Raw genomic sequence first — 22688 nt, 5'->3', positions numbered from 1 at the left:
GAGAGAGAGAGAGAGAGCGCGGTGTGTGTGTGTGTGTGTGCCTGCGTGCGCTAGAGAGAGAGAGAGAGAGAGAGAGACTGCCTGAATGACTGAGCGTGTCCTATACGCTCAGTCATATTCATGAAAAAATATTTGTTTGCGATGTCCTAAGAGTAATGTTGTCGTAATATCCTAATATCTTTTCAATGTTTAGGGGTAACGTACGCCCTCATGACTGGTGTCAGTGCTATAAAGTGATGCATCAGCATCTGCTTTTCACCTGTCGTTTATCCCAGCGTTTACCCCTCACGTCACTAGCTCCGCCCCTCACGTCACTAGCTCCGCACGTCACTAGCTCCGCCATAGCTCGTGACCGAAAGAAAAGATGAGTCATTTTGAGTTCATGAAAAAATATTTGTTTGCGATGTCCTAAGAGTAATGTTGTCGTAATATCCTAATATCTTTTCAATGTTTAGGGGTAACGTACGCCCTCATGACTGGTGTCAGTGCTATAAAGTGATGCATCAGCATCTGCTTTTCACCTGTCGTTTATCCCAGCGTTTACCCCTCACGTCACTAGCTCCGCCCCTCACGTCACTAGCTCCGCACGTCACTAGCTCCGCCATAGCTCGTGACCGAAAGAAAAGATGAGTCATTTTGAGATCGACGCGTTTCAGAAAGGCGGGGCATAGAGGAGAAACAATAATGTACAGTATGTGGAAAATAATGTGTTTTTTGAACCTTAAACCGCATAAACGCATTCCATTACACCAAATACACAAAATAATGTTCTTTTTAGCAGCATCATATGACCCCTATGAAAAAGAATGAAGTGCACGAATAAATTGTTTATAATAAACACTACAGTATTTCATTAAAAAATAAGAATTTTCAATTTTGATTTCATGGTGACTTTAATATTTACTGAAAGAGAAACTAAATGAGTTTTGAATGGAGTGATGCTGCATTTATCCGTCCATGTAACTGAAGAAATCTTGTGCCTCAGGGACAGGAGCAGATGTGATTGACAGACTGACGTGTGAATGATCACAGACGCAGCAGGATGATTGAGCAGTGTGGGAATCAGAGATGTGCTGCTGGACTGTGGCTGTGATGAATGTGTGATTAATCTGTGATTAAGTGAACAAACGTCTGATCATCTCACTTTCTTCCTGTTTTCAGGCCTCTTGATGCTCTCACCTGACTGACTTACAGCCGAGATCAGGTAACCGATGACAGGTGTTTCCTCTTAATTAACTTGTACTTCTGCATTTCTTATTTCAGTTGCATTTCAGCATTTAATGTGTGCACTATTCTTTCTGTTTATGAAAGAAGTCTCGTGCTCACCAAGGCTGCATTTATTTGATCAAAATACAGTAAAAACAGTAATATTTTTTACAATTTAAAATAACCAAGTTCTATTGTAATATATTTTAAAATGTAATTTATTCCTGTGATGCAAAGCTGAAATTTCAGCATCATTACACCAGTCTTCAGTGTCACATGATCCTTCAGAAATCATTCTGATATGTTGATTTGCTGCTCAAGAAACATTTCTGATTATTATCAATGTTGAAAACAGTTGTGCTGCTTAATAATTAGAAGTCATGATTTTCATTGAAATCATTAAATGTCTTTATTGTCACTTTTGATCAATTTAATGCATCCTTACTGAGTAAAAGTACGTAAAACTCAAATCTTACTGACCCCAAACTTTTGACCCTTTCATACCTAATTTCTTCATTAAAGATCATTGTGATTAAAAGCGTTTAAGGAAGTTTCAGTCCTCAGCTGCAGTCAGTGTTTGTGTGTTGGGGATTTTTAGCGTGTCTGTGTGATGAGTGTTAATGTGAGTTCAGGACACTGGAATGTTTTAGCAGTGAGGTGCTGCGCGTTTGAGAAATTATTCTCACTTAGTTGTGAGTTTGTGCAGAATCTCATTAAGTTCAAATAAAAGGATTTTAAGGCAATGAGGACAAAACGACGATGTCATTGAGTTGAAGAAGACCGTGAACGAATAACAGAATGAGTTCATCCCGAGTGTTTGGATGTCAGTTTTAGTGGAGTTGTGTTAAACGTAGCTGTTGTGAGTGTTTGTACCTCTGTGTCCCAGGGGATTATGGGTAAGTCTCACCGGAGACCCTCAAATCCCTGCAGGAATGTGTGTACACATGCTTCAGTGCTTTGCAGTAAGTAGAGAGAGATTCAGTTCTGTTCTTTATTAAGATGTAACTGTTTGGGAAATTCACTTGTGTGTCGGCTGTCAATGAGTGTCACAAAAAGTCACCGTTAACAAGTTTTTGGCACATCTGGTTGCTAGGTTGTTCTAGGTTGCTACATGCTAGGTAACTATATAACTCTTCAAGTTTTTCCTAATTGTTAAGAGGGTTGAAATCTTACATTTGCCAGAATGTCTCAGTTTTGACTTTTCTTCCCCATCCAGATTTTTGAACTTCCCCTCTATAATATTTTTACAATTAAATATAAAATAATATTAAATTTTTTCACATTATGCAAAAATTCATTCATTCATTCATTTATTATATTATATTATTTACAGTACAAGAAGAAAATCCATCACAATCACATTTCATTACCATCATGAATATATGGTTTAAAAAAACATTTACACATTAAAAAATTCATGTCTTTCTTTCTTTCTTTTTTTCTAGTTACAATACCATCCATCACATTTCTTTACCGTCATGCATGGTTTTAAAAAAACACATTGTTAGACATTATGCAAAAATACAGGTCTTTATTTATTTATTTTAGTAACAACACAAGAAAAAAGTGCCATTACCATCACATTTTATTACCATAATGCTTGTTTTTTTTTATTTCAATGCAAGAAATTGCCATTAATGTGACAGTTTTATGTTTGTGAAACAGTCTGAAGATGCTGCATTCTTTTAAAGATATTTATTTCAAAAGCTCAAAAGTGCCTCTAATTAAATAATCACCCGTCTATGTTTAATTTCTCTCTGTGTGTCTCTAGGATGATAGAGGAGAGACGGAAGGGGAATGTCATGGCCGACAGGAAGCAGATCTTCACAGACATGAGTGAGTGCCGCCCACCACATGACCTTTGACCCACAATGCACATTCATAAACTGGTGCATCTGAGTATAAATGTGCAACTTTGATTATTCAGAGACGCAGAATTATGACACCATCCGGCTGTCCACGTACCGCACCGCCTGCAAGCTCAGTTTCATTCAGAAGAAATGCAACCGTGAGTAGCACTTTAAATCAACTGAAACAGACTAATCTTGAAAAAGATGCAGATTGTTTGCAAATTCAAAACAAAGCTCAGCATGAATGAACTCTACTTTGTATAATAAGTGTGAAACATAGGCCAGAAATACACTGTTGTTTAAAAGTTTGGGGTCAGTAAGATTTTTTTTTTTCTTAGAAATTAATACTTTTATTTATCAATGACACATTTAATTGATCGAAAGTGACAGTAAAGACATTTATAATTTTACAAAAGATTTCTATTTCAAACAAATACTGTTCTTTTTATTTTCATATTCATCAAATAAGCAAAGAAAATCATGGTTTCCAAAACTATTTTAGTCAGTTTTCAACATTGCTAATAATCAGAAATGTTTCTTGAGCAACAAATCAGCATATTAGAATGATTTCTGTAGAATCATGTGACACTGAAGACTGGAGTAATGATGCTGAAAATTCAGCTTTAATTCACAGGAATAAATGACATTTTAAAATATATTACAATAGAAATAAGCTATTTTACGTTGTAATAATATTTCACTGTTTTTACAGTATTTTTGATCAAATAAATGCAGCCTTGTTGAGCATGAGAGACTTCTTTTTAAAAAAATTACAAGACTCCAAACTTTTTAAAAGGTAATGTACATTAACAGAGGGTTAAAAATGACATTCAAGTTAGAAAGTTAGTTTTTCATGTTACGTGTTTATTTTGATCATATTTAGAGTAATCTGGACTGACATAGTAAGTATTTCTCTGACATAATTCCCTATATTTCATGCGTTTTCTCTCTCAGTGCATCTGGTGGACGTGTGGAACATGATCGAGGCGTTTCGTGACAACGGTCTGAACACGCTGGACGTCTGTACTGAGATCAGCGTGGCTCGGATGGAGACCATCATCACCTGCATCTACCAGCAGCTAAACAAACGGCTGCCCACCACACACCAGATCAACGTCCAGCACAACACCAGCCTGCTGCTCAACTTCATGGTGACGGCACACGACAGGTGTGTGTGTGTGTGTGTGTTCTGGTCTCTTGTTGTGTTTGTGAAAGTTAGGGGTAAATTCAGATTTGTTTAAAGAAATGAATATTTTTAATTAGCAAGCATGCATTAAATTGATCCAAAGCGACAGTAAAAACATTTATAATGTTACAAAAGGTTTCTATTTCAAATAAATGCCGTTCTATTGAACTTTCTATTCATTGTTATGAAAAAACTGCTAATTTCACAAAAATATGAAGCAGCACAACTCTTTTTAACATCGATAATGTGAAGAAATGTTTCTTGAGCATCAGCATCAGTTGATTTGACGGTGTAACTGTGTGTGTTTTGCAGTGATGCTCAGGGAAGGCTGACGGTGTTTTCTGTGAAAGTGATGCTCTCGGTGCTGTGTGGAGGGAAACTTGTTGATAAACTTCGCTGTAAGTTCACGCATCGATTTCAGCAGTGAACAAATCAAATCAAGTCACCTTTATTTATTTGGCGCTTGTTTTCTAGGTGATTAGGAATGGGATGATCTCCAAATGTGTTGATGTTTGTTTACGTCATATGTCTGATGTGAGGATTGGCTATGCTGTGGTTTAATTGTGCTGATTTAGCATTTGTTTGAGTGTGATGGAGGTCATGGGACCGAAACTTTTTTGCAAGTTGGAGTAGTGAAAATAATCAATAGTCAATTATGCAAACGTCTTCAAACACAAGACAAATTCAAATTCTGCTGTAAAGCAGCTCTAAAAAGACAATCGGTGTATCCAAAATCACATACTGTCTAAATAGGTTCTACATTTGAATTTGAACTTGCTTTGCAACCATTAAAAAAAGTATGTTCTATATAGTATGAATATGGGGCGTATGAATGAAATTCAGATGTACTACATCCGCCATGTTGTTACTGTCACTTGACCTATCTGCGTCAGTTGCGTCGCTTCACTGCCAATCATAAATCCTTATGGGATAGTAAAGTGTCCATCGAATTAAGACATACTACGCTTTTGGCATACTTTTTTTTTACCTACTATATAGTAAGGAAGTATTTGTTTTCAGATGCAGGGAATATCTTTATTCAGTTCAGTGTACAGTTCATCAGTTATAATATTGATATGCATATCATTGCTCATGAACATGTTCTGTGGCCGATGTAACGAGTTTGTGTGTGTGTGTGTTAGATATTTTCTCTCAGATATCTGATACTCATGGTGCGATGGTGATGTCCAAGTTTGACCACTTCCTGCGGGAGGCGCTGAAGCTGCCCACTGTCGTATTTGAGGGGCCGTCGTTTGGCTATATGGATCACTTCGCCAGATCCTGCTTTCCTCAACAAGTAACAATTCCACATTTCTTCTTTTCTTTTCAAATTTTCTTTTCAAACAATTCCAAATTTCTAATTTCTTTTCTTTGTGTTGTTAGTGGCGTTTGCATAAACCTGACTATTATTGCTCGTAGATTGGGTTAGTGATCTGAACATTGAGTGTTAGACTGTGTGACTGACTGATCATTTGTGCTACAGAAGTAATAACGAAGTAATAATACTTCAAATCATGCAATCGAAAAAGTTTTAACCTGGTGCGGAGTTCTCAGTTATGGAAAAATCATAATCACAATTATTTTGAGAGATCACACAATTGTTTAACACAATTGTTCATTGACTTTGGAAAGCCAGATCTTGCTATTGTTCAATTTTTTGTTATTGCCTTTTTAACAGTGGGTTTAATTGAACTTGAACTTGAACTTCAAGTATCAAGTAACTTGAACAAGTATGGTTGAACAGAAATTTTTTTTTTTTTAATTTATAAAAATTAGATAAAAAATATATTAAACACAAGCCCTAAATGCTCAGAATTAATAAAATTATAAAAGCTTTCTTTAGCAAATTACATTTTCTACACTACCATTCAAATTTTTGGGGTCGTTAGGATTTTTAAAAAGTCTCTAATGCTCACCAAGGTTGCAATGCTCAGAATACCTTAGCAACCACATAGCAACATCCTATGTGTAAATGTGCAAAAGTTCTGTCATGGATGCATTTTTGAGTCTGTGTGTGTGTGTGTGTGTGTGTGTTTAACAGAAGAAGGTGATGCTGAACATGTTTCTGGATACTCTGATGTTAGATTCTCCTCCTCAGTGTCTCATTTGGCTCCCTCTGCTGCATCGGCTGGCAAACGTGGAGAACGGTAACACACTGAATAATATACGCTTAATTATTCATATTACTCGCACTTATTTATGATGCCATGACAAAGCTAGAATTTTTACAAGTCTCCAATATCATGAACGTTAATTCTCTAGTTTAATATTCGTATATTCCAGCACAATGAATCTCTCTCTGTTTGTCAGTCTATCATCCGGTGGCGTGTTCGTTCTGTCGGTCGGAGGGCATGATGGGATTTCGTTACCGCTGTCAGCAGTGTTTTAACTATCAGCTGTGTCAGAACTGTTTCTGGCAAGGTCATGCGAGTGGAAACCACAACAACCAGCACGAGATGAAGGAGCATTCGTCCTGGGTGAGGATCAGCTACAGTGCTCATCTCATATTTTTTTATTTATATATATATTTATAAACAGGGTCGGCGTCAGAGCGCACAAAGTGAGGGGGCAGGTACAATTTATTGGGGGGCCGCACTTTTTTTGGGGGGGGCTGCTTTGAAAAAAATAATGTTTCTGAAAGTAATTTTCAGATGCAACTGGGGAAAAAAACGGGATAAACACAAACATGAAACTTGTAAATAAACTAATCTGATATATAGCCTATGTACAATTTAATAACATATAGCCTAGTTTGATATATGAATTGGGTGTTCGTCAAAGCACAAAGTGAGGGGGCAGGCACAATTTATTGGGGGGGGGCCGCACTTTTTTTGGGGGAGGACTGCTTTGAAAAAAAAATGTTTCTGAAAGTAATTTTCAGATGCAACAGGGGAAAAAACGGGATAAACACAAACTTGAAACTTGTAAATAAAATAATCTGATATATAGCCTATGTACAATTTAATAACATATAGCCTAGTTTGATATATGAATTGAGTGTTTGTCAAAGATTGCATGCAGTCGGAGATTACCGTGTTTACAGCTCCGTAAAATAACCTACTGGAAGCTCTGTAGTTTTGCTGTATAGGCCTATAGATAAAAATATTAAAATTACAAAAACACAATAACATTTTAAGTTACTTCCATTTCTGAAAAAAAGAATGTAGGCCTAGTAATTGATGTTATAAATACACACGCCTGATTTTTGTTTTAATTATCCATCGTACATAAAAAACAAAACAAAAAAACATTTGCAATCAAGACCTCAGGCACAAATCCAAATGTGTCCATATTCGTGATGTAGCTGAAGCTAAACTATTAGCCTTATTAGGTAAAATAGGCTTTGTAGTTCACGCGCGTTCCAGTATCGACGGAAAAATATCATGAGCAAAAATATGCCACAGTGGAGCGGGTCTCACGCCGAACGGCACGGTGAACGGCTGCGCTGTTTCCAATGAATGCAGTAGCTTAGTGTGCGCGTGAGGCGCCGGCGCGATCAAACAGCTGAAACATAAAATAGACTACTCCCTCATTTTAGGTCATACAGTAAAGGCATAATTCGAGAATAATAGCAAAGTTAATAAGAATTATTTCTAAATGCAGCACTGTTCTTATTTCGCTCTGCATAACCTGAACGAAAAAAAATTTTTTTTTGCTAAGAACGAACCGAAATGAAAACATTTCGCTTTTAATCTGTGTATTTAACAGCCTGGGAGACCTTCCCAGGGCAGTACCTTGCCTCACCGACTAAAATCAGGGCGCCCACTACGGAGACGGCACCAGAGGTGAGGGGGCACAGTGACCGAGGTGTGACCCCCTCAGGCCCCCCCATGGCGCCGACGCTGTGTATATATATATATATATATATCGTTTTTTTCTGTAGTCCACGTAGGGCTGGGCGATAATTCGATAACGATAATTATTGCGATATAATTTTCCTCGATAAAACAATATGAAGAGTTCGATAAATGTTCGATATAATGTTTATGCGCCAAAAGCGGAACGAAACAGCGTGACTCATTTGAATCGCGCCACACGGACCGTTTATTCGCTCGGATCAAAGCTCAAACTGCAATTTTTTACAGATGTTACTGATTTTGATAATGAACAAATATTTACCTCTGCTTCCTAACTCAAACTACTATCAAATGTGCATTTCTAAGAGACAAATAAGTGATATTATGTGTGATAGTGATAAGTGATAAAATTATCGTGATAATTCTTTTGGCCATATCGCCCAGCCCTTTTCATGTCACTTTCCACCATCTAGGAACATGGAAAACCAGGAAATATAAAGGATTTTTTTTTTTTTAGTCGTGGGAATTAATAAAATTATAAAAGCTTTCTTTAGCAAATTTACATTTCTACACAGTGGGTTTAACTGAACTTGAACTTGAACTTCAAGTATCGAGTAATTTGAACTGAAAAAACAATTTTTTAAAATGTATAAAAATTAGATTAAAAAATATATTAAACACAAGCCCTAAATGCTCAGAATTAATAAAATTATAAAAGCTTTCTTTAGCAAATTAAATTTTCTACACTACCATTCAAATTTTTGGGGTCGTTAGGATTTTTAAAAAGTCTCTAATGCTCACCAAGGTTGCATTTATTTGATTAAAAAAACAGTAATATAGTGAAATATTATTATGATTTAAAATTTCAATATATTTTAAAATGTAATTTATTTCTGAGATCAAAGCTGAATTTTCAGCATTATTACTCCAGTCTTCAGTGTCACATGATCCTTCAGAAATAATTCTAATATACTGATTTGCTGCTCTTAAAACATATTTTTATTATTATCAATGTTGCAAATATTTGTGCTGCTTAATATTTTTATGAAAACTGCAATACATTTCTTTTTTCAGGTTTGTTTGATGAATATAAAGTTCAAACTCCAAAGAATATCATTTATTTGAAGTAGAAATCGTTTGTAACAAATGTATTTACTGTCACTTTTGATCAATTTAATGCATCCTTGCTGAATAAAATAAATAATTTCTTTAAAAAAATCTTACTAACCTCGAACTTTTATGGTTGTTTTAATGTTTTCATGATGCTTTTTTATTGTGCAGGCTTCCCACAGGCTGAAAAACCATTGAAATTTCTATACTAAATGTGCATTTCTTTATACAAATGGAATCTGTTACTTAATCTGAAACCGTGCAAAAAGATACAAGTGGAAGCTTTTCATGTCTTTGGAGGTTTTCAGTTTTGGTTCCTTATATTTGTGTGTGTTTGTTCCAGAAATCTCCAGCTAAGAAGTTGGGTCGTGCCATCAGTAAATCCTTGGGCTGTGTGCCGAGCAGAGAGCCGTCCCACCCCGTCTACCCAGAATACCCCGAGAAACCCCTCAACCTGTCCAATATAGTGTAAGACACTCACACACACACACACACACACACACACACAGCCCTCTGTCTGTGGCCATTTTGGAAGTGTTGGGAATGTTTCTATTGGTTCCCGACATCACATGATCTCATTGTCTCTGTGGACACATTGATGAGGGTCAGACACGATCACTCATCAGAGACAGAGAGAGAGACAGAGAAGGAGTTTGCTTTTATTATCTGCTTACAGATGTGAGGTCAGTTATGATTTTGTCTTCATTCTGGTGTGTGTTTGTCTAGGTCTGTCTGTTTTTTTCTCCAGGAATCACGCTCTGTGTCTCTGTTCTGTCTGTGTTGCTTCAGTCTCTTAGTTTTGCATGACTGACCGGTGTGTGTGTGTGTGTGTGTGTGTGTGTATTTGGGTCAGTTGAACAGTATAATGTTTAATTTATTCTGAATGCATGCGTGTATGTGTAAGAGAGAAATTCTGTAAGTGTCCATGAACTTTTATTAACATCAATTCAGCTTTTAGTTTAAAGTGTACGTGAGTGTATAATGACCTTTTCGTTTTTTTTTGTAGTTCACTACAGTGTGACAAATTAAATATGACAATTTTTCAAAATTATAGATATTCCCTGTCTATCAATGAATGTGAAACTGCATGAATAATAATGAAAAAATTCAAAATGTTGTTTAAAATAGTTATAGATACATATTATCTAATATTATGATGAAATATTCAATCTTATGTTATGTTATCTTATGTTATGTATTATATATTACATAGCCCTGCATCTTGAAAAAAAATCTGCTGATTTGCAAAAAATATTACCTCAAAATATCAATTAAAACTTTCCGTCATATAGAGCTGTGTTTCTTTTCTTTCTTTCTTTTTCAAAACAAAATAATAATGTAAAATCTTTTTATTTAATATATATTTAGTAAATATGTGTGTATGAACTTTAATGCACTTAAAATAACACAAATCAGACAAATTAACATGAGCAGTGATATGTCTGAGAATTGAACAAATATTTGTAACCTGACTTGGAAGTTATGTCTTTATGGTGTTTTTTTTCTGGTGATTAAGGGATAATACAAAACTTCACCTTACAAATGTTTGTCAAAAGCAACAAAAGCTACAAAATGCATCATATTTTGTGAGTAAGTGCATCGTGTTTAAGCAAAGCGGGCATTATTTTTGGAATCGGCACCTTAAAATTAGTAAGAAGCAAGCATTTGATTTCATTCAGTAAATATGATGCAGGGTGGTGTTGTTTTATTATAGATACCCATGTCATTGTGTTTTTCTCTAGTCCTCCCCGTCCAATAGGAAACATGAATGAACCAGTTCTGCCCCCGTCTGCAGGCCCCAGCCCCACTAAGAGGTGAGCACCTGCTCTTCACCTTTGACCTTTCAGAGGAATCAGTTCAAAGTGTTTTATGTGTGAGAAATTTAATTTTTGTTTCATATGTTTATCATTTCTAATGTACACCGATTTCAAAAGAAATATTTCATATTATACATAGTATTGCGATAATACTCACATAATCACTTGTAAAATACAAAACCAAAAAATGTTTTTTTTGTGTGTCTTTTAATTTCCTTTCTTTCCTAATAAAGTAAATCTAGCTTATTTTTTATAATATCTGTCATCTATTGGTTATTGACATTATAATCAATTATAAGTTTAATATCAGCAATTCCAGGGTCCAAAACTAACTTTTTACCACACCTGCTAATCCCCGGTGAAAAATTGCCAGCCATATATTTTATTAAATTTTTTTACAGGCCTTGAAACTGTATTTACATTTTCATTAAAAACAGTTACTTCTATTACTACTACTTGGCTGAATGGTGAAGAAACTAATCTAATTGTGCTTGCAATTTTTTAAAATGCTGTTATACAAGAATTAGTAATTCAAGAGGAAAACTAAATGTTTAATTTCACCTCTCAACAACACTGTAATATTTTATTGTTAAAAAAACTGGTAGGTGTTGTTACTAAAACTTTGCTGGGAAAAAAATAGTTTAAAAATAAAAAAATACCTCGAAAAACATTGCATATATTGTCTTTTAAAATATAGTAGTTTTATATGGTAAGGCAATTTAATAAAAAAAATTTGACCAAATAACATGTCTTAACTTAAGCAATTTATGTATTTTTTTCCTGTTAAAATGACAAAAATTCTACAGTAAAGCATCATTTCCAATCCATTTTTCTCTAAAATGTATTTGCAGTAGAAGGTCACATAGTGGTTTGGCTGTAATATCACGTCCTCAATGGGAAAAAAATGACTTTAATAAAATGGTAAAAAAAAAATAAGACAGTATATATAATTTTTTACACCAACTATTACTATTAAATACTTATTATTTTCATAAATATCATTTTTATTTGATGAACCTGTAAATGATGTAATTAAATTGCAGCCTTAATTTTGTAGCCTAGACGCATCCCTAATACAAATTAGGGACTAAGCAGTGTTACTGTACAGTCCTCTCATACAAAACCTGTTTGAATCTGTAATTTGCTATTTAATTTGATTTGTATGTGTAGACCGCCGACTCTAGCCGCAGCTCAGCGTATGAATGAAGAACATGCTCTGATCGCAGCGTATGTGAACAAACTCCAGAGCAGCCCACGGTGAGTATGTGTGTGTGTGTCTCCTGAGGTTACTGTAAATGTAAATGTAATAATATTTTCTGTGTGTGTTTGTAGTGCATTAGACAGTCCTACCCGAACGGATGAAGAGCACAAACTCATCGCTCGTTACGCCTCTCGTCTGGCCACGGATCCTGGACACACAGGAGTGAGTTACACACATTTACTATCTCTTTTCAAATTATGCTCACTACAGACATATAAGATGCCTTCTAGCATTGAAAAACACTTAAATTGACTCATTTTGGGACAGCTAAGCAAATGCACACAGTCATATTTCTTTATTCCTGCTGCTCTTGTGAATCACAGAGACCTTCGGACTTCAGCTACAACACCAACAAACAGCAGAGAGAACTGATCATGCAGCTGGAGAACAAGAACCGGTACTCACGCTCTCAGCTGCATATGGAGATGCTTTCATGAAGATTTCCATCCAGTGGTTTTGGGTTTCAGTCTCAGTGAGTGTGTAAATGGTAATGCTGTGTGTGTTTTCAGGGAGATTTTGCAGGAGATCCAGCGTTTGCGAGCGGAGCATGAACAGGCATGTCAGCCGACTCCAGAGAGAGTCCAACAAAACCCGACCCTGCTGGCAGAACTCAGACAGCTCAGGTACCCCTCACACACACACACACACACACACACACATGTTGGGTTTTTGTTTTACAGGGACTTTCCATAGACATAATGATTTTTATACTGTACAAACTGTATATTCTATCCCCTAGCCCTAAACACAAGCCTCACAGAAAACGTTCTGCATTTTTACATTTTTAAAAAACATTGTTTAGTATGACTTATAAGCTGTTTTCACTCATAGAGACCAGAAATGTCTCCACTAGGTCAAAAAATGTCAAATTTTGCGATCCTTGTGAAGACACTTGGTTTTTACAGCATACAGTTTATCCGGAACACACACACAGATATCAGATAGCATTGAAACTCAGATGGTCGGTTTTACTCATTTTACTTAACTTTCATTTTAGTAACTTACATCAAGTTAAACTAAATGAAAATGAGAAATGTTTCCTTAGCAACTGATCTGAACTAATTTTATCATGTGCTGATACATTTTTTGTATCATTTTGTATTTGTTATAATTAGTTGATGCACTGTGAATTAACATATGACCAATTGTATTTTTATTAATGCAAAAAAAAAAGAAATCAGGAAGGGGGGCCAACACTTTTTCACACCACTGTATATATATATATACATATATATTTGTAATTGTTAGTTCATGTTAATTCTTTAACAAATGGTAACTTATTGTAAAATATTACCATCATTTATATTTATTACTATAAAACATTATTTTTCAAGATACATTATTAATATTATTTTCAAAAAACTGTTGGGAAAATGTCATAAAATCCTACAATTATTTCTCCCTCTAAATCACTGGAAGAAAATGTTTTTGATAATGACATTTATTTATTTATTCATTCACCTTTTTTTGTCTAGACGGTTTTACTTTTTGCCATTATTCTCTCTGACTTCTCCCATTAGATTCCCATTAGACCAGTTCCAGTTTAACTTGTCAAAATTGTGTAAAAGTGTTTAATTCTGCTGCACACGTTTTGCCGGGACACATTTTTGGAAACATTCCCTCAAATATATGTCAAATGAATATCAAATATGTCAAAAAACCAGCTCAAGAAGACAATTGAAGCGCTTCTCACAATGTCAAAATAAATCTACCAAAACATGTTGTAGTTTAAATCTGAATGATGGTTTTGTCTAATAAACCTCATTCTCTCAGAAATCATTGCATGTATGAGAGGAGAGGTCTAAGCTCTGTGCTTGTGTTTGTGTGTTGTTTTAGGCAGAGGAAGGATGAGCTGGAGCAGAGGATGTCGTCTCTTCAGGAGAGCAGGAGAGAGCTCATGGTGCAGCTGGAAGGACTCATGAAACTACTGAAGGTACACCAGACAGGCAGGGCAAGACCAGACACCACAAAAACAAACACACTGTAATATTTCAGCCACTGGAGGGCGTCACTCTCTTTAGAGTTTGTCATCTGAGCCTGCTGCCTTTTCTTATACGCTTGATCTAGTTTCCCACTTTTCACTTCTTCTTGATAGCGGTAATACTTGCTCTCGTCTTCTGTTTTTCACTCCCTGTGTTCTTTTCCTCCATCTCTGTCCTGTTCCTGCAGGATGAGGAGCAGAGACAAGCTGTAAGTGTGTGTTTCACTGTGCATGTCAGAGAAATCACTGTATGATTTCATAAAATTTTGCTATGCACATTTAAAAGTCACTTACACAAATATGTAGATAAATAGAGATTTAGACTGTAGAATAGCATAGAATATTTTTAGAATAGCAGTTTTTGATTTATGAGTAAAATAAGGTTCTACAACATTAAACACATATTGCTCTTAAAATGTAAGTTGCTATGTTGCTAAATAATCACAATGCCATAATTTGAGTTTACATGCTTCACAAATCAGACAATCACATTTGTATAGTAACTTAGGTTTTTATAAAACATAGCAGCTTCGAAATTCACACCTGAGGTTATTTTGTTATTGATTTTCTTTTTTGAATTAAAAAAAATATATAAAAATCTAAAAGAAGGACGGACACCTACTGTACAAACTGATCATTCATAAAAACCCAAAGTAGGCTTTTGAAACATTTTGTTTACTACCAGGTTTTTTTAAATTATTTTTAGCAGGAAGTATTCTACCATGTGTAGAGTATATTTTACTATATTTTACATATATTTTAAGTGACAACATGACAAAAATAACAACATTCAGTCAAACCAATGTAGTGAAATAAAACTCGGCTTATGCTTGGCAGTGTTATTATTGTTAACTAAAACTAAAACTATTCAAAATTGTTAAGAGAAATAAAGCTGAAATAAATATTAAATAAAACATTTACTTAAAAAAGAAAAAGAAATGTTGCCTTGGCCACTAACTGAAATAAATATGTTAAAGCTAATGTACTAAAATTACTAAAACTGAAATAAATATAAAATTAAATAGAAATATTAAAAAAACATAAACTTATAAAAATAACAAAAGCAAATAAAAATGTAACTAATAAAAATTACAACATAAAATTAAAATGAAAAATAAAATAAAAGCTGATTCAAAATGTGAAATTATACTATTCTAGTATATAAATAAAATAGCACTGATGCTCACTCATTTGTAATATTATGAAAAAATAAACATTGCAACTAATATGATTTCCATCTTTAAAACTGGTGCTTGTACTATTTTAGCTAGTGTATTAGTACATGAATATGGGGATATGAAAATGCACTGTTTGAGTGTGTGATTTACTGTGCATGTAAAAAAAAATTGTTCCGTGTCTCTCGTTTGTTTATGTGAAAATTCCTTTCCATTGTTTTTCTTTTTTTTTTTTTTATTTAGATGTATTTATCTCTTTCTTTTCATCCCGATGTTTAACTTCCAGTGTCTGCTGTAAGTTCTCCAAAAATATTAATGCTCAAAAAATATGAATGCATCTTTTTACGTGTTAGAAGTAGTAGCACATATTTTAAGACTTAAGTTTTCCATAAAAATGTAAGTTGTTTTGTTTCAGCAATCCTTTCTTTGCCGTTGGCTTTATTTTTTACCCGGCCTCTCTTATTTCAGTTTGGCTTTAGTTTCGCGCAGAGAATTCACTTTTGATGTGAATATGCATTTACATAGGCTTTTACACACAGTCAGATCAGTCAGTAGTTTTTAGTTCTAGCAGAAAGGTTTAGCAGGTGTGTCTCGTACAATATGAAGTTTTCATTCTCTCTCTTCAGGCTCAAGCCGCTGGCTCCTCCCCCAGCCACGCCTCCCCTCGTTCTATGCAGATGCCCATTCGCTCTCCCTCGTCAGGCCCCACCCCCACATACGGAGGCCACACCCCAACCCACGGGCCCCAGGACTCTTTAGCTGGAGTGGGTGGAGATGTTCAGGAAGCATTTGCTCAGGGTAACGTCTTCATTTATCACTTTAACACAAAAGAGACTACTGTGTTTTTTATTTTCTGACGAGCAACAAGAATTTTTGTTGGTCACATGATTCAGATTGTGACAGGATTGAACTGGGTAGCCCCACCCATTTTGACATCTCATTAGTCCAAAATAGTTAGTCTGTATATTAAACATCAAATATGTTGCTATTTTTGTATTTTGTTGTGGACGAACAAAATCTTTTGAAATAATGTCAGTTCATGCATCTTTTGTGGTGTAACAATTCAGTGATTTTAGCCTTTTTTAACTCCGTAAACCTCCTAAACATTCTTTGTATTTGGATCCTACAGGACCTCGCAGAAACCTGCGAAATGATCTCCTGGTGGCAGCAGACTCCATCACAAACACCATGTCTTCACTGGTCAAAGAGCTCAACTCAGGTACGATCATGATGCATTGTGGGTAGTCTGTGTTCTCACAGCTGTGACAGAGAAATGGTGTGAGAATTTCAGGTTACCTGTTACTTGAAACAGACACACAATCCTTTTCAATTGAACTATATTAATAATAAACTAGCTAAACTACTAAAAAGTAAACACACACATTTTTGGGCATTCTAGTGCCATGATAGCATTTTAATATAGAGATGTAAATATATTGGTTTATGAATTAGGGTTATTACACACAAAATGCCAAGCAAACATTTCTCATTTTTGTTTGATTGATTTATTAAAATACTTAAAACTGAAATACAAATTTAGATCAAATATATAGATATATAACATGCAACAAAATTACTAAAACTTTAATTAAAATTAAAATGAATGCAGAAATGACCATAATAAAAACCATGATAGTTTCTCAGTTATACTAAAATAACACTGATATGAGTACCATCATTACAGGTGTTAATTTAGTATTATTTACATACTATTATAATATTTATTAATATTTCTATTTGCTTTCATTTTTATATTTTCAGATTTTATTTCAATAAAAGTTTAGTTTACATTTAAGTACATTTTTTAGGTGCATTTGTAATTTTAATTATTTTTGTATAATATTTAGATTTGAGCCTTTTTTCACTTTTCAATTTTAGTTTTAGTAATTTTTAGTACTTTTAACTTATTTATTTCAGTTAGTTGCCAAGGCATTATTACTTTTTTTTTTTTTTATCTAATTAATATTATTATCTCAGCTTTATTTAAATGAAAGAGAACAATTTGTATTCAATTATTAAACAAAATATTAAACAATAAATATTAAAACAATAGTTTGAATCATTTTAGTTTTAGTAAACAATAACACTTTTAAAATGTCTCTAGACACAGAACTGTTCCAAAACTGTATTGGAGTGTATAATGCTTCTTAATTCATTTTTATATACAAACATAATATATATTCTCTTCTGTTGTCTTTAGTAGAAGATGCAGGAGAAGAGGATGACAGACTGCTGCAGAATGGCAAAGACAGAGGTATTACTCTACATCGGAACTACATTACCCAGAATGCATCTGTGCTCCTGAATGCAGACCTCTTCTATGAACATCAATGATTTCATGAGATTTATCCTCTCTGCACACAACAAAAGCTCATAATGTTTTACGGGGCGGGTGTGTGTGTGTCTGGCGTGTGTCTGCGCTATCTGAGGGGGCTCGTTAGTGCTTAATTACTCGTTAGTATTAACGAGGAGGCTGTTTACGAGTGTGTGGAGGGGTGCTGGATGTTTTTTTAACTACTTCCTGTAGGGTCAGAGGGGTCCAGCAAACTGAACCTTTTTGAGCCGAACCCGTACTGGGGCTACATAATTATACATGCATAATTTTTTAGAAGAATCATGTTCAAATGTGAGTGTCAAATATGATCACCAGGCTTTTGGGGAAGGTCTATTTGTTCATCTCTCAATCAACATTGTATTGCATTGCATCATTTTTTGAAGCTACAAAGCTTTGATTATTAAACTTAAACATTTAATTCTAATCTTACTAAGACATATTATGGGCGGATATAGAGTGACAACATATTTGTATGCCGTTTATGTTACTGTTATTAAGATCTCTTTGTTTTACACTGCAAGCTGTTAGAATTTCATCCTACTTTTTGTCCATATACATATCAGTTTATTTTTGCTCTGTTTGTTCTGAGTAAAGTTGAGGTGTTTCTGCTTAAAAAGCTCCGTGTTCTCACTATATCATACTTTTTGAGCCAAAAACCTGATGTATCAAATATGGCACAAAACATGAACACGCACACATTTTTAGTTCCATTCCAGAAAATTATATTTTTTTCTGCCTATTATTTCATATGTGAGGCTTTACAAGGTTAAAGTGAATCTTTGACTTTAAAATTATCATTTTGAATTTTGTTTTCCAGGTTAAGCCAAATATGAAGCAAGCAGTGCCATGTGAGTATCACACAGCATTATACCTGTAGGTGTGTTGCTTTGTTCATTTTGAATACTCAAACAAATTGTTTTTTGCATTACTTCAGGTGTGGCATCACCATGCAAACGCATCACCACAAAGACAATGACCTCTGAACCCAGACTCGGCCAATCAGAGAGTGTTCAGGGATTTGACTTCCTGTGGATTGCTTGAGAAGGAAAATGTTTTGTTGTTTTCAGTGTTTTTTACCCTTCTTTGTTTGTGAGATAGAGATGCAGTTTTAAGGGTCTGTGTTGCGGACCTGCTAGTTTGAATAGTTATTCTCGTTTGAATATTGTAGCTGATTTTGTTCAAGTTTGAAAGCTTTTGAAAAACCGATGCACCCAAAGACGTGTCAGATCTGACCAGAACGAGACTGAATGGACTGAGGTGGGAACGAAATGGAACGGAACGCAATAGAAAATGATGCATGATTGAAGGACGAACGTGATGAGTTGATTGGCTGGCTGAGGTATGTGGGCGTGGTTTGTTGGATGTGGGTGTGGTCATGTTGATTTCAAGGACGCAGTTGCAGCAAATGCAGTATAAATGACCTTCTAAAGGAACTAAATTAAAGAAAGGGTCGAGTTCAGTACTGTAATTTATTTTCGATTTACTTTTTTATTTATTTTCAGTAGACGAACAGCATTTTAGCAGCTTTTCCGTGTACATTCGAGGAAATATTTTGGTCGTTTCAAATATTTGAGTTCAGATTTTCATGTCCAATTCAGCATTTATGCATATTTAAGATCAAATTGATTTAGTTTTATAGATTTTCAATAAGGTCTATTTGTTCATCTCTCAATCAACATTGTATTGCATTGCATCATTTTTTGAAGCTACAAAGCTTTGATTATTAAACTTAAACATTTAATTCTAATCTTACTAAGACATATTATGGGCGGATATAGAGTGACAACATATTTGTATGCCGTTTATGTTACTGTTATTAAGATCTCTTTGTTTTACACTGCAAGCTGTTAGAATTTCATCCTACTTTTTGTCCATATACATATCAGTTTATTTTTGCTCTGTTTGTTCTGAGTAAAGTTGAGGTGTTTCTGCTTAAAAAGCTCCGTGTTCTCACTATATCATACTTTTTGAGCCAAAAACCTGATGTATCAAATATGGCACAAAACATGAACACGCACACATTTTTAGTTCCATTCCAGAAAATTATATTTTTTTCTGCCTATTATTTCATATGTGAGGCTTTACAAGGTTAAAGTGAATCTTTGACTTTAAAATTATCATTTTGAATTTTGTTTTCCAGGTTAAGCCAAATATGAAGCAAGCAGTGCCATGTGAGTATCACACAGCATTATACCTGTAGGTGTGTTGCTTTGTTCATTTTGAATACTCAAACAAATTGTTTTTTGCATTACTTCAGGTGTGGCATCACCATGCAAACGCATCACCACAAAGACAATGACCTCTGAACCCAGACTCGGCCAATCAGAGAGTGTTCAGGGATTTGACTTCCTGTGGATTGCTTGAGAAGGAAAATGTTTTGTTGTTTTCAGTGTTTTTTACCCTTCTTTGTTTGTGAGATAGAGATGCAGTTTTAAGGGTCTGTGTTGCGGACCTGCTAGTTTGAATAGTTATTCTCGTTTGAATATTGTAGCTGATTTTGTTCAAGTTTGAAAGCTTTTGAAAAACCGATGCACCCAAAGACGTGTCAGATCTGACCAGAACGAGACTGAATGGACTGAGGTGGGAACGAAATGGAACGGAACGCAATAGAAAATGATGCATGATTGAAGGACGAACGTGATGAGTTGATTGGCTGGCTGAGGTATGTGGGCGTGGTTTGTTGGATGTGGGTGTGGTCATGTTGATTTCAAGGACGCAGTTGCAGCAAATGCAGTATAAATGACCTTCTAAAGGAACTAAATTAAAGAAAGGGTCGAGTTCAGTACTGTAATTTATTTTCGATTTACTTTTTTATTTATTTTCAGTAGACGAACAGCATTTTAGCAGCTTTTCCGTGTACATTCGAGGAAATATTTTGGTCGTTTCAAATATTTGAGTTCAGATTTTCATGTCCAATTCAGCATTTATGCATATTTAAGATCAAATTGATTTAGTTTTATAGATTTTCAAATAGGTACTTTAATAAAGAGGTGGATGTACTGTGCTCCTATTACTGGAGAGTTTTACCAATTGTTAATTTTGTTGATTTTTTTTCTAGAAGCACTGTTTGTAGTCAATATTTCCTGTGAATGGACATTTCTTACCTACAAACATTTGCGCACACGTCTGACCTGCTGTGTGTTTTTCTGGAGGTGTGTGTGTGTGTGTATTTGTGTGCCTCTCTATAGCCGTGTGTTTGTGCAAAGCTGGAATGTGAATCATATTGATGCCTTCATTTCATTTTAATCTTAAATATCTGCCAAAAATGACTTGTTGATTTAGTTTGTTTGAAGTCTTTCATCTTATTTACTCCGATAAAAATTTGCAAGTTAATTCATGGACTCATTTGTTTCTGGACCTCTGCGTCATGTGATTCTACCTGCGGTACATGGGGCTTAATGACATCACTTCCTGTGCCCTTCGGATCAAGAGCTCTTCTGTGAAAGCTGGCTGGTTTGGTGGAGGCGATCATTACGGTGCCGGTAGCCGCAGTGTTTCGCTCTTTCCACCGAACAACGTTTTCATATTTTTTTAAGAAGCAAATTTTACAGAAATGAGGCCGTGATTTACATGCATGTGATTTCAAGTGATGATTTGTTGTGTTCAGAATAAAAGATATCTTGAAAACAAACAGAAAAGACTGGAGTATTATTTTTTCCTTTTCTCTCTTTAATATGGACACCCGCTTCCACTACGGAATTTTAAAAAAGTTAAATTTCGACTTATCTCACAATTCTGATTTTTTTTTTCCACAATTCTAAGAAAAATCCAAGTTGAGAGATATAGACTCTGAATTGCGGATATAAACTTGCAATTCTGAGAGAGAAAAAAATCGGAATTCTCACCATTCTGTTTTTATATATCGCAATTCCAAAAAAGAAATACATTTAAAAAAGGGTAATTGTGAATTTTATCTCAGAAGTCAGACTTTGTTTCTCACAATTCTGAGAAAAAAAGTCAGAATTGTAAAATTTTTACTCGGAACTGTGATATAAACTTGCAATTCTGAGAAGTCAAAATTGTGAGGACTGAGAATTGCGAGAAAATTCTTAGTTATCTCACAATTCTTTGTGTATGTCTTGCAATTCTGAGGAAAAAAGTCAGAATGAGATATAAGCACAAAATTTTCAGAGAAAAAGTTGCAGTTACTCTTGTTTGGTTTTATTCTATTGTGGAAATGGATTTCCATACTCTTGTAATATGATGCTCTCAGTGGTTGTGGCCAAATTTGCATACTACTATGCACTAAAAGCATGTACTTCTCTGGTGATGGAACGGTATATACTTTTGTGTACATAGTATTTTGTAGGGCAGTATGCCAAGATCCACATGCTTTACTCTTTGTATGAGTTACATGTTTGTTCTTCTGTTGTCACAGTATAAGTGAGATCTGAGAGCTGTAAACTCCTCACTACGAGTACCTGTGTGTGTGTGTGTGTGTGTGTGTGTGTGTGAGAGAGAGAGACGGGCAGTCGGAGGGTCTCGGCACTCTGCCAGCGTGAGCAGGCGTGACGTGGAGTGAATTTTAATGAGAGCAGCATGAACAGACGTGTACTCTGGGGGAAATCTGTGTGTGACAGAATAAGACACTGCAGAGATTCACTCAAGGACACCATTCCTCGTCTGTCTTGCTTGCCCTGTCTGTCTGTCTCTCTCTCTCTTACAGTTATATTATTCTGTGTTTGGCCCCTTGCAGAGGTCAAGTCCTCTAAAAAAATGGTACTATGGTAATACAAATGTATTACGTGGTACTGAATGACTGGCATTTTTGCTTACACTTTATTTTATGGTGCCCTTGTTACAGTATATTTATACATTCAAGTACTGAGTAATATTAATGAACTACATGCACTGACTATATGGTTAGGGTTAGGATGAGGGTTTGGTTTACACTTAGTTGCATGTAATTATGCCTAATTTTTTGTTATTACTACAGTAAGTGCATGTAACATGTAACAAGAACACTGTAA

The 22688-nt window shown here is 35.0% G+C and overlaps 1 protein-coding gene and 1 long non-coding RNA gene across 6 annotated transcripts in view; both read left to right on the top strand.

The window, feature by feature from the left end:
• The window catches only part of LOC107721443 (dystrobrevin beta-like), a 30086-nt gene extending 10760 nt beyond the window's left edge, over nt 1-19326 (top strand). For 2 of the 5 annotated variants that reach the window (XM_016529449.1, XM_016529450.1), the window contains 21 exons: nt 1162-1204; nt 2978-3042; nt 3134-3214; nt 4011-4224; nt 4555-4640; nt 5385-5539; nt 6284-6389; nt 6553-6719; nt 9493-9617; nt 10892-10963; nt 12137-12223; nt 12299-12389; nt 12551-12624; nt 12737-12850; nt 14064-14160; nt 14397-14417; nt 16010-16181; nt 16513-16602; nt 17584-17637; nt 18536-18566; nt 18653-19326. In XM_016529449.1, the coding sequence (XP_016384935.1) occupies nt 2979-3042; nt 3134-3214; nt 4011-4224; nt 4555-4640; nt 5385-5539; nt 6284-6389; nt 6553-6719; nt 9493-9617; nt 10892-10963; nt 12137-12223; nt 12299-12389; nt 12551-12624; nt 12737-12850; nt 14064-14160; nt 14397-14417; nt 16010-16181; nt 16513-16602; nt 17584-17637; nt 18536-18540 (1875 nt within the window). In that variant the 5' untranslated portion in view covers nt 1162-1204; nt 2978 and the 3' untranslated portion in view covers nt 18541-18566; nt 18653-19326. The remainder of the gene's footprint in view (nt 1-1161; nt 1205-2977; nt 3043-3133; nt 3215-4010; nt 4225-4554; nt 4641-5384; nt 5540-6283; nt 6390-6552; nt 6720-9492; nt 9618-10891; nt 10964-12136; nt 12224-12298; nt 12390-12550; nt 12625-12736; nt 12851-14063; nt 14161-14396; nt 14418-16009; nt 16182-16512; nt 16603-17583; nt 17638-18535; nt 18567-18652) is intronic. The other 3 variants (XM_016529452.1, XM_016529451.1, XM_016529453.1) reach the window with 3 other exon arrangements.
• A 79-nt stretch (nt 19327-19405) lies between these two features.
• On the top strand, nt 19406-21349 carry LOC107721441 (uncharacterized). Its single transcript, XR_001637711.1, has 2 exons — nt 19406-19889; nt 19976-21349. It is a non-coding gene; the product is annotated as an uncharacterized LOC107721441 (long non-coding RNA).
• The last annotated feature ends 1339 nt before the right edge of the window (nt 21350-22688 follow it).

The sequence above is a fragment of the Sinocyclocheilus rhinocerous genome, unplaced genomic scaffold, assembly GCF_001515625.1.
Source record: "Sinocyclocheilus rhinocerous isolate Xijiao unplaced genomic scaffold, SAMN03320098_v1.1 scaffold454, whole genome shotgun sequence".
NCBI classification, from domain to species: domain Eukaryota; kingdom Metazoa; phylum Chordata; class Actinopteri; order Cypriniformes; family Cyprinidae; genus Sinocyclocheilus; species Sinocyclocheilus rhinocerous.
This window is presented reverse-complemented; position numbering and strand designations above follow the sequence as displayed.